The following is a 12,561-nucleotide window of genomic DNA, read 5'->3' on the forward strand; positions in this document are numbered from 1 at the left end:
TATCATCTCAGTATTTGTTCCAGTAACTAACTGTCCATTCTCTTTAAAAGTGCTAAGTAGCCTATGTCTCCCCCCCCACCTGCTCCCTCTTTCTTTTCCTTGAGGAGTTAGGCTAAAGTCAGATGTGCACTGCATGTTTGCATGGCACACAGTAACTCACTTCCATCTCACCTCTGTGAACTAATCTTTCTTTCTCTCTTTTTCTCTCTTTCTTTCTCTCTCTCTCTTTCTCTCTCTCTCTCCCTCCTCCTTTCTGTGTTTTTCTCTTTACACACTCTCTGTAGCTGCCTGAAAATGCTCAACTTGTGGTGAGTCCCTCTCTCCAGTCCACATGCAAGGGGAGCGGACCAGACTAGACTGGGATTGGCAAAACCAAACAAAAGTGACTTAGGAAAACTGAATTGCTTCAAAATGCCACCCTGTGCCATAATTATCCAATCTGGGGAATTATATCCACCAGGTGGGGATGGGGGGAGACAAAGAAGGCCTATACCGATAAATCAGGCTGTCCTGTGTATGCATTCAGAACCCACCCCTTAAAAAATTCTCATCTTTCTTAACATGACCAGATAATGTCAGAAGGAGATTGACAGAGCTGGGGAGTTATAACTTCTAAGTCACCCCCAAAGGATTATTCCTCACAACAAAAGGAACTAAAAATTGGACAGATGATGCCTTTCCTAAATGATTTATCATGTTCTCTATCATAGAAATCCACTTCTTTAGGGGAAAAAAAAATCAGTGGCTTCTGGTTTTCTAAAGTTCCACTCTCTAGGAGATTGTGGGGGTTTTGGTCCATTGAGAAGAACATGACCTAAGTATTAACTGTCCGAGTGATATCTACCAAGGGAGGAAAAGACAATTTAATGACTCCATCTCTATATGATCACAAAACATTTAGTTAAGAACTAATTCAGGTGGAGTGAGATGTTAAAATATTGAGTCTTACCTAGCTTTTTGTAGTGGGCAAAAAAATCCTAGAATTTGTCCTGAGAAATAACAGAATAAATGAAAAGAGGTATTTAAAAAATATGGAAGTGCTAAAGAATCCATGTGTGGTGAGGAATGTTCCTACTGAATAGTTGGGTGACCTTCCTCCCCACCAGCCCTTCTCCCTGGACATTGCCTGAGGTCCTCCCAGCCTCTCCTTAGCTTGTCTGTCTGTTGTAGTCTGGGGTTGTATCTCTTCCACATTGTCTGCATGCACAGGGGGGTCACATTCTGTACAGTGGTCACACCCTTTTGACTGCTTTGTTTCTGCTTGTGTTCAATGACCGGTCTGGGCATCCTCTCCTGAACCCTTATTGTCCAAGCCAACTGAAGGCACCATGTTGGCAGAAAGTAGAAAGAAAAAAATCCCTTGATGGAGAAAGGGGGGGGGTAATAATAAAATACCAAAAATGGGTGTTTTGAAGGTAAAAATCTTAATTCTGAAACATCCATTAGTGAAGTGAATTTGACCCTTTACTCTTTTTTGAGTAGGTAAATGTTTGTAAGTCTGATTTTGTCATGTTCCATTTCTCCTTTGAGATGTCAGCCATATTTCCCTAAATCAGTATATAAGCAAATATTTTTGAATACCTGTTGTTTGCCCAAAATTGTGCTAGGTTCTGAGAGATATACAAAGAAGCAAGATACTTACTATTTCTTACCCCTCAAGGAGTTTACAGTCAGTTGAAAAGACGTATTTGCATGAAGAGCCCACCAGTGATGTGAGACAGTAAAAAAAGGTGCAAAGGAATGATTAGACAGTATATGCCAAGAGACATAAAAGGAGGAGAGAGTCTGCTGGTCTGGGATTTCATAGAAGAATTGGAGCTGGATGTTGAAGGGTTTGGATAGGTCAGGAGGAGGTAAGCTAAGGAAGTATTCCCAGGCTCCATTAGGGTGAGAAAACAGAGAGAGAGGGAATAAAGTTGAAAACTCATTAATTTAGAGCTTTGAAAAAGACCTTTGGAACTCACTTTGCTGTCTTCATTTGACAAATGAAGAAACTGAGTCTCAAATAAACTGTGATTCTCCCTAAGTGACACAGATAAATAGAAGAGTCAGGGAGATCCTTTGACTCCAGATCTAACCCTCTTTCCATTAAACCAAAACTTGGAAATCTGGGGGAAAGCTTATTTCACCTTGCAATTGATGAGGTGATGAGACTGCTTAGAGTCTGCTTGCCTGTTTTAAAATCAAAAGCTGTTTGTATGATCTTTGAGGCATAGAGAATTGACTTTTAGAGAGAATCAAACCTAGCTTCCTCATTCTTTTCTCAAAAATGGAATGCCTACATGAAGAGATTTAATGATATCTGGTTTAATATCTAATAAGTAGGATTTCTCCACTATCCTCATTAAATTGTTTGGCAAGTGTGTCTACAGAAAATAAAAAAGGAAAACAAAAAAACCTTATGGGTGCCCTTCTATGGGTGGTGGTGGTGGTGGTGGTGGTGGTGGTGGTGGTGGTGGTGGTGGTGGTGGTTATGATGATGACAACATAATGATAATGTGTACATAGAACTTTTAGGTTTTCAAATGCCTTTTTATAGTATCTCATTTTGATCACAACTCTGGGAGGTAGGTGCTATTATTATCCTTATTTTATAGATGAGAAAACTAGATTCAAAGCTATATTTGAACTCTGGTCCTCCTGTCTCCAGTTCTAGCACGCTATTCAGTGAGAATTGAGTGGGGAAAAAAAAACAAAAAACTGCATGTTGCATCTTCCTTAAGTTGACAAAAGCATTATATTGGACTATCCTCCTTCCTTACAGCCATATATTCAAATTCTTTGATTCAGTGATACCAGTGTCCTCTATAGAGAGTTGAATTTAGCTTCAAACATTAGGTCATGATGTGCCAGTTAGATGAGATCTGAAAATAATTTCTGAAATATCTTGTGATTTTTTTCATGAGGATAAAAACTGACTTAAATGTCAGTTTCTCTTAAAGTCATGATTTACAAAGCAGTTAAAATATCAATCCCACCTCCCCATTCCCTATAATTTAAATTGTCTTATTTATCTAACTCCTGGATAGTCACTTTGATTCCAAGAAATAAATACTGATCTTTGCTTATATTTTATCTTTGACTCTTAATTAACTTTACAGTCAACGTGTACCAAACATTAAGTAATCAAAGATTGTTTGGTTATTATTTTACAACATTTATTAAGTGCATATGCTTCCAAAACTATCTAATGGCTATACTTTCACCTATTAACAGTAAATGACAAATATCTTTGACACTATTTGAAGAAAACTTTTTGGAAGGATTCTAAAATCCTCTTAAATTCTTACCAATTTTTTACATTAGATGGTTAACTCTTATCCCTGATTAATTATTAATTTCTAATTCTAAGAATTTTTCTCTGTTGAAGTTTTGAGTATCTGTTCTTTTTGGGGGGAAAGTCTTGAGGATTTTTTTTTGTTGTTGTTTCTTTTTAACTGGAGTCCCTTTGTGGAAACTCTACATTGATATGTATATAGAAATATTTTTTTTTCTCCAAAAATCCCCTGTATAAAACTGGAGTTTTTCAGTATATATTTATATGTACTTTTTACTTTCAAAGGGATCCAAATTGAGAGAATTGAACCCAAGTTCAGAGTATCATAAGGTCCTCTTTTACATGAAAAATTGCACTTGACTTTTTCATTTCCAAGGTGTCTGAATGAAAAATGGGGTTTTAACTACTAAGAAGACAGCCAAGGTGGGAAAGAAGTAGCAAATGTCTGATTCCATTTACATTCAAGTTCTGAGCAATAAACTTAAAATTAACCGCCTAAGGAAGCCAACCTTAATTACTCTTGAAAGTTTTCTTTTAAGTTATTAGCAAGTCTGAATTATATCTGTAATATGACTTTCCCCTTCCTCTACTTTTTCCCTACTTGACATTTTTCATTTTCTGTGTTTCACTACCTTGGAAGGAACCTCCTCAACCAGCCCCACTACTACCTTCACCATTCCACTTCTAGATTTCTCATTTTCTACAAAAATGATTTTCCTCTTTGTTTCTGCAATAAAGAAATTAAGAGGAGGTAGGGGACGGGGTAAGCCTCAGGCCAAGGGTATGTCATATGATCACCTCCATCAATTGGCATTCAGGGGTTCAGCAAAGGAAGCTGGCCCTAAACTCAGCATGGTGTTTCACCCTTAATCTTAAATATGACCAGTTGTTAAACACAATATGGAACATCAGCTGAAGTCTAGGGAAGGCTGTGTTTTACTTTATTCAGTATCACTTAGTAGTCATATATCAGAACAATAATCCCCAATAGATTTTAAAAGGTTATTAAGGCATTCTTGTTTCCTTTTTTTTCCCCCTTTGTTCATTATTAGTAGCATGTTCAAAGGCCCCTATTCTGAGATGGAGCTTTTCCTGATCTCTCTACCAAGAGGTCCTCGGTTGTCCATTAGATTCTGCAAGAGCTTCAAGCATCTGTTTTCAGTGAGATTTGTATGCCTCAAGTCATTCTTTGCCAGTAGTGCCACCACTGGTCCATGCCACCAGTCTGAAGAATTTTGCTGTTCAAAACAAAGTTGCAAGTAGGGTTGTAACACAGTCCAGCAAATTTCCAGGCCTAATTCTCTTACAAAGAAAGGCAAAAAGAGTCTCATATAGAGCTAGAATGAGTCACAAGCCTTGTGATCCAGTCCCTCCAAGTTCCTGGCACTTGGTGTCTTTACTTCATATTAGTGGGGGTGGGGGAGGGGAAGAAGAGGGGGGAATAGATTGGGTCATTTCAGATTGAGACAGAGCAGCCATGTCTTCAGATTTCCTAGCAGAAACCCATCTTGCATGCTCTATGTGGCAGTCTCCCATCCCTATTGGTGAGGGGAGAAAAGCCTACCATTCACAGTTCAGAGAGGTAGTATCTGTTGGGGCTCCAGACCATCAGCTGACTTGTGTTGTCCTTTGTGCTCCAGGTGCTGCTGTTTTTTTAAGAGGAAAAGGAAGAAGACTGCCCAGCGCCATAAGTGACCAGTGCCTCCCAGGAGTCCCCTCCCTTCCCCCAAGCCCTGGGGACTCTTCAGTTGCACCTGCAGCTCCTGCCATTGCTCGTTAGAAAGGACTCCTCTCTGGGAGGAGAGAGGAAGAGGAGAGGGTGGAGATCAAAAACCAAAAAGAGAAGAAAACAGATGCCCCAGAGGAAGCCAACACGGGGTTGGCCAGTGCTGAATCGGTTCACCACTTAATTCCAAGCCGGAGGCTCTTTGTGGGATCCAGACTCCTGGCGGCTCTACCACTGCTTGCACTTGGGGCTGCCTAGTTGACTCTCCTTCCCATTGTTTACAGTGAAGGTGTCATTCACAAAAACTTGACTACTATTCTCTTCCTCAGTTTACTCCTGTGCTCTGCCTTTCCCCTCCTCCAATGAAAAGACTAATAGTAAAGGCTTTATATTTTAAAGGTATGAGAGGACCTTACCCAGACAGGGTGGGCAGCTAACAAGTGGGAGAAAGGCAAGCCTGGAGTTGGAGAAAGATTTCCTCCACCTTCCAGGCTCCCATAATAGAATTCCTCTTTTTGTTCATCTGTGCTGCCACTGATCCCTGATCTGCCATAGGATTGCTGGTTCCTTCCCTATTTCCCTCCTACTTGTGATGCTACATCCTAGCACACAAGCTGTGAGAAATTTGCAATCTACTGTCCCTGTAGAGTTGGTGTTCTTGGCTTTCTTGGTGAACAAGCGCTATTCTCTAAACAGTAATAGGACAGTGCAAATTGTTTTGGAAAAAGAAAAATTGACCTTATTGCACTTTTAATTTTTTTAATAACATGGCAGATGCATATTGTGTCTGATTATTTTGGGGTTTTACTTTTTCTTTATGGAGGGAGTGGGGCTAGTGCAGCCACTGAGAGAGAAACGTGGGTCCAGAGAACATTCTCAACATAAGGATCTTGGTCTTCAGTACTCAGAAAAAAAGAAGCCAAACCTCAAGCCATCTGAATCATCTCACTCAGATTGGCAAGGTCTGTAAGGAGCCATACTTGAATTTCCAGTCCTCCTTCTCAGCTGTCGAATGTCCCTCCCAAAGCCTCGTGACCTGAAAGTTCGGAGGCCCTTGCTTGTGTGCACATTAGACAAGCTAGGTTGGACTGAAAAGTGACTTCGGGTAAATGAATTATCCTAGAGAAGCAGATAACCAACCAGGAAATAAATATTTTGCTTTTCACACAGCATGGGTCCTGTCTGGCTAGATAACTGTGACTTCCAGATGACATTGGGGTAAAATTGAAATAAGCACTACCACACATTTCTGATGGGAGAAAAAAAAAGAGGAGGAAAGCCAGCATGGCAAGGAAAGAGTGGACTTGTTCTTTGCCTTCTAACTGGAATGAAACTGGGGATTTTTGTCAGCAACTGAAATGAGGCCTGGAGGAGATTGCATCTGATTACCAGGCTGTCCTTGCAGCCAAACTGTAGACCATGTGATCTGCCTAACATTGCTGTAAGCTAAGCCTATGTACACATCTCTAGGCAGGTCAATAAACCTAGCTAGCAGCAAGAAAGTGTCGAGAAATTAAACACTGGAATAAGTGGGTAAGGCAAGATCGCTTGGTTCTGGAAAACCTTGGGGAAAAGGGAACTGTAGAGAACGATTTAAAATCACTTTGTCAATTTATATAGCAGGGATAACAGTAGGATGGGTGGGAATAGTGAGCCTAGAGAGGGGGCAGAGGATTCCCTCAAGAAGAATGATGAAGAAACTAGGTCTCCTTCCACTCAAAATCCTCTGCACACCATCATTTCATGCTGACACACCACTGGGAAAGAGCTCAGCTCTCCCACTTCCTGCATGAATAGGGCATAATCTAGATTTAGTATTTTCATTCTAGATTTTCATTGGAATTCAAATAACTTGTCCAGACAATTATTTAAAAACAAAACAAAACAAAAACTGAGATGATTCTGGCCTAGTATCCTAGATTGATTGGCAGGGGGCAGTGGAATTATCTTTATCAGGGAAGGATCTTTTGGGGTGAAGAATGAAGGGGAGGGAAGTATTCCCCTTCTCCAGTCTTAGGCTCTTACTGTAGAAGAGCTAGAGAGGGAGCTCTCTCTGAAGGAAGGTGGCATCCCTTGGTCTTATGAGTTTTGTCACAGAAAATCCTGGTCTCCAAATGTTGGGTGTACCTTTGAACTTACAGGTGTGGAGATAGTTCTTGTAGTTAGCCATTTTCTGCTACCAAGTCTCTTAATTGCCTTACTTGAATGGAGCAGAAGCAGTGCTGGCTAGAGCCATAGTGGGGCTCCAGCTATCCCAGGAGGACCTGGGCTGGGAGTTTAGCTTCACTGACTTCTTATTTGTGTAGGTCAAATAATAATTGTGATTTTTCTTTTTGTTAATTTAGCAAGAAATCTTTCTATATGTGAAATGCAGAGTGGTAGGGAGGCTTCCTGTTTCCTCCATATATCCCCCAGAAGACTTTGAATGTTTGGGACTTCACTTCCTTGCCCTAGTTACCTGGTGGTTACACCCCAGTTTGTAAGACATATATATATGTAAATATATATATATATATATATATATATATATATATATATATATGGCTTTGTGCTGATTTTAAATTGGTGCATATGCAAACCTTTAATTACACTTTCCTTATCCCTTCCCAAAGAAGGGCCTGCCAAAAGGCACCCAGGAGAATTCTAGAAAAGGGGGCACATCCTAGAAGAGCCTGGTGTGGCCTGGCAATTTCAACCCTAACCAAGTGCCTCTCACCAAAAAAAAAAAAAAAAAAAAAAAAGTAAAGGCAGTGTCCTAGCCTTGCCTGGCCACAAGGTAAACCCACCTGTAGATGTGTCTATGGCTTTTCTTGGGTCTTACTTTTTTTTTTTTTTTTTTTTTTTTTAAAGGGATAGCTCTTAAAGAGTGAGATTTAAGTAGATGGAGGGGCTCCTTCCCAATGACCTTTGCTCTGATGCCTCTGAAGATTTAGCTTTCATGATAGAGATGTAGAAATGAGGAGCCAGGTACCCAGCATTCTGGTAATGTTTTATGCCTGCCCAGGACCTCTGTTATAGTGGTATCACTCCTCTGTCACTTGGGAAAAAATGAGTAGACTCAGAAGTTACATGGTTTTCTAATGAAAAAACAAAAAACAAAAAACTGAGACCTGCCTCCAATGAATATTAGGAACAATCTTCCCTGAGTAATTTGAGAAAGGGTTCTCAGACAAGTTAGCAGACAGCTTTTCCTCCACTTGTGAAACAGGGCTTCCTTTCTCACCAACTCTGTGATTGCTTAAAAATGTGGCCTCTAGAAAGACAATTCTTAAAGAGTGAAATTTCAAAACCATTTGCAGTGATGATTTTAATCTAATTCCATACTTACAGTCATTCAAACTCTTAAAAGTTTGTTTTAATTTAATTGTTCTCTGGCCATCAGGGATTAACCAAAAAAAAATTATCCTTATACTTTTAAATTTAGGTAACTCCCTTTGGTTAATTCCTACTAGCTCTATAATACTATACTGTTGAGACTCACTAGTATTATACTGTTGAGACTCACTTAAGCATATGCAGATTGGTGTTAATTACATCTTAAACAGATGGTTATACTGGGATTCCACCATCTTTCCTAGTCCTAAATTCCCCAGTTATACCTGTTAACCCCAGGGAGGGCTTCACCTGTTCTCTCTGAACTAGGTAAATGCCCCTATCGTCATTTTAGCCAACATTTTGGTTGTTTTAAAGTATTCTCCCCATGTTAGCAGGGCAGAATTAGGACCACTATTGCATTCTAAGCATGAGAGAGGCATTCAAATGCCATCACTGTTAGAGCCCTGTCTTCAGATCTGCTCTGGGGGTTTTCACAGACCAGGCAGACTCATTTCAGAATGTAATAAAAGGCAGGATCCCTGTATTAGAGCCCAGGAGGCTGAGCAGCTTCTCCCTCCAGCAATCAGCTTACTTTTGTAATGGCTTCAGGGAACATTAGGAACATTATCTGACTGCTCTCTGTCAGACGGGGCCAAGGAAAGGGAAAGTATGTATTGTGGGGTGGCTGGTAGATAAAAATTTCTGCCTGCTTTAGCTCCCATGGAGAGCTGACTAACAGAGGGCCAGGTAAAACAGCAGCTTCAGTAGACAGCCATTGTCGGGAGGATTCCAGCATGTGAGCAGTGATTGCTTATTTATTCTCAGTATACTTGAAAATGCATTAAAGCATCTGCTGCCCATTAGCCAGAAAAGATATCTCTTTTTAAAGCAGCTTCCAATATAGCTAAATGGAAAAGTACATATAATGCTCATTCAGTGTTGATTCTCAGTGTTAGTAACTGCTTTTTAACACCAAGAATATGCAGCACTTGGAACATTACTTCAAAGTGGTTACTAAGGATCACAGCCTTAAATTTTTTTTTTGTAATGTAAGACATAACCTTTCCTCCTAGCCCAGTGAGCATGGCATGCATTTCTTAAAAGCATTGCTTCCAATGGAGAATCTTCCAAGAGGAACTTGTCTTTTCTTTTTTCCCCTAAAGTACCTCTATGCCTAGGCATGCACATACTCTAGAGCTCCTTTGTTCCTCTCCTTCCACTACCCCCAGCTCCTTTTTCTAGGTTTCTCCTTCTCCTGCATTAAAGCCAGTTGTCCATACCAGGTGAGCCAGCCTGAATGGTATCCAATGTCAGAGAAGGAGACAGGCCAGGGTTCCCTGGATTGGGAGCATTTGATGTAGGCTTTGTGAAGCAGTGAGATTCCACCAAGGCCAATACTGCATCTCTCTTGGACTGCTATTGCTGCTGCTCCTATCAGTTATGATTTGACCCCAAAGGGATCATTTCATACCCAAAGTGAATATGATTAAGCCTAGGAGTCCAGAGAGTTCCAATGATTGCCTTGGTCTCCCTTTCTGTCATAAGTGTGTGCTTTAAAAACAAAGGCACTGCCTTGAAGGAAGCTGCTTTTCCAGACAAGCCAGGGCCCAGTCACCTGCACAGAAGCCTTATGAATGGCTCCTAGGCCCCAACTCCTAGGGTCTTCACCATGAAGGATCAGTTAGGAATCTAAAGTGTGATTATTTTGGTTTTATTTTTGCTTTTGTTTGTTAAAGGAAAATGTGGCCCTTTTGAGGGTACTTGAAGTTTTGAGCAGTGTTTTAACCACAAAGTAGGAATTTCAATGTATTTGATTAATTAAGCAGTCTTAAAATATTGGTATGTTTTTTCCATAACTCCATTTCCAGGTAACTGAGTGCAAAAGAACTGGCTTCTCCATTGTATTTGAAAACAGTAGGTAGATTTAAATTCCATTGAGTATAGACAGTGGAAAGGATATTTCCCCAAATCAACAAGGAAATCCACTCCAGTATTTATGTATAGACCAACCTGTGGAAGAAAAAAATGAATGTGTACTTCATGTATTTCTAGTTTGACTTACCAAACTCATTGTTATAAAGAAATCTCAGTTATCTAAACAAGATCTGTTTGTTTTCTTTCACTCCAGTAAAATTTTTCATGCCATCATTGTAAGGTGTCACATTAGAGAGGTGTCCCTGGTAGTATATGGAGGTGGTCTGTAATCACCCTACTCTACTAATAAATACCAGGAATATGGAAATCTTGACAGCTTTCTTCTATCCTGTCACACCATTGTACACGTGACTTTTCTTTTTCAGTGTTCCTCTTCTTGAGCTCTAGACCAAATCCTGGGTCATCTCTTGCACAGAAAGCCTTTAAAAGGTTTGTCAATCTGTTAGGAATGTCTCAGGAAAATGAGCCATTTCTTTGCCGGTAGAGAGTGGAATTATATAATGATATGCATATATATGTATGTATTTCCTACCCCTACCTACTTACAGCTCAAGCTGCTCTAAACTGTTCCTGAGTATTCTCGGAAGAAAACAAATAAGAGTACAGTGTGCTGATCCTGGTAAAGATTTTCAGTTGTTGAACAGAAAGAAGAGTAACAATAGAAAATATGTAGATGATACCAAAAAATATTCTAACCCCAATGGAAAATAATATAAAGTCACAAATTCCCACTGGATATATTGCAAGCTATAATTTATTATATTATTATTTTGTCTATTTCTTTAACCTTTGCCCTTGTACTTTCAAGAGGGGATGTTGGGGATATCGATTGCAACTTTTTTTTTTTTTTTTTTTTTTTTTACTGTAAAATGTATAAATCAGCTGTGGAAATCATTTTTTAAATTGATATTGCGTGGATGTGTCTGATTCTTGTTAAATGCCTTTTTGAGTTTTTTTTAATCTTTTATTTTAAATATGTAATGCAATATTTTATTCATAAAACCCTGGCACTGGTCTCAAAGCTCAGCTGTGAAAATGAAACTTGTAGTATTTTTTAACATGAATGTCAATTTAAAGTGTATTTGAAATGGTTCTACCGGGATAAGGGCTTATATACCACTGGGAAAAGCTCCTCCAAAGGGGGGGAGTGGCTTTCTTTGGAGAACATGGGTCCTAATATCTTTGTCTCTGAATTGCCCATTTCCTAGGGCAGCAGGAGAAACACAAATGTGATCTTAAAGTACACCTTTTCCCCACTTTTGGGAGGGGAAGGGATTCAGTTTGCACCCTTTTTGTATGTAAAATAAAATGTCTTACCTTTCAGGCTGGTCCTAGTTAGTTTTTCTTTTCTTTTTTCTTTCTTTTTTTTTTCTTTCTTTTTTCCCTGTCACATTTCTAGGGGCCAGCCTTCATGTGTTTTAGACTCTCCACACCCCATCTCCCCACTCTGAGACTGCTACTGAGACTGGCATTAGTATTTTCATTCCTTTTGAGTGAAGCCTTGTCCTCTCCCTGAGGTCCGATCTTATGCTTACTCTTGGTTGGAGTGTATCACATGATGAGCTTCAGATCCCTTTGTTAACTTCTATTAGTAGAAAAGCCCTAAGCTGAGGGGGGGGGGGGGGAAGGTGGAGGGACAGAAGCCGAGGTTTGAAAGTGGCAGCTGCATTCTAACGTGGAGATGAAGCCCATTGTGGGGTATAAGAATATAAAAAGAACTGGCCTCTGTGCAAGAGGCTCTACACAAATTGAATCTAGCATTAACCGTGTAAATGAGAGGACCTTTGAACTCTGTGAAGCCAATACATTGTAATTCAATGTTACATTAATAGTGTAACAAACAGGCACTTTTCAGGACCATGAAAATTTACATTAGCTCAACTACAATTTGGGAATGAGTCCAAATTTTGACTGTACATAAAAGGATACAGATCCTTAACAATTGAAGATGGGAGTGTGTGGCAAGTATGTATATCTTCACCATTCTCAGGGTAAATCCCCAAAGTTTTTGACACTATGTAACAATTCAGATACTTAAAGCGGGCTTTTTAACAGAGCTATAATAAGATAGATATAAAGGAAAAAGTCCCTGCCTCCTAGGAGTACTGTACTATTGGGGTACCAGAGTAGAGGGCACCTCTCCAAAATTAATTTACTGGCCAATTGAGGGGGAAAAAAGGTACACACAAAACATGAAATTAGAGAACAAAAGTATATGAAAAAGCAGCACTCTAGGAATGCTTTATAAAAGGAGTCAGAACAGTCATATTGAAGCCATACACAATCCCATAGGGGAGATTTTGATTTT

At 39.7% G+C, this 12,561-nt stretch overlaps 1 protein-coding gene across 6 annotated transcripts in view; it reads left to right on the plus strand.

Annotated features, from left to right (window-relative positions):
• The window catches only part of CSNK1G1 (casein kinase 1 gamma 1), a 241,641-nt gene extending 235,469 nt beyond the window's left edge, over window positions 1-6,172 (plus strand). For all 6 annotated transcript variants that reach the window (XM_074294846.1, XM_074294844.1, XM_074294849.1 and 3 more), the window contains one exon: window positions 4,918-6,172. In XM_074294846.1, the coding sequence (XP_074150947.1) occupies window positions 4,918-4,972 (55 nt within the window). In that variant the 3' untranslated portion in view covers window positions 4,973-6,172. The remainder of the gene's footprint in view (window positions 1-4,917) is intronic.
• Window positions 6,173-12,561: the final 6,389 nt, after the last annotated feature.

The sequence above is a fragment of the Sminthopsis crassicaudata genome, chromosome 2, assembly GCF_048593235.1.
Source record: "Sminthopsis crassicaudata isolate SCR6 chromosome 2, ASM4859323v1, whole genome shotgun sequence".
NCBI classification, from domain to species: Eukaryota; Metazoa; Chordata; class Mammalia; order Dasyuromorphia; family Dasyuridae; genus Sminthopsis; species Sminthopsis crassicaudata.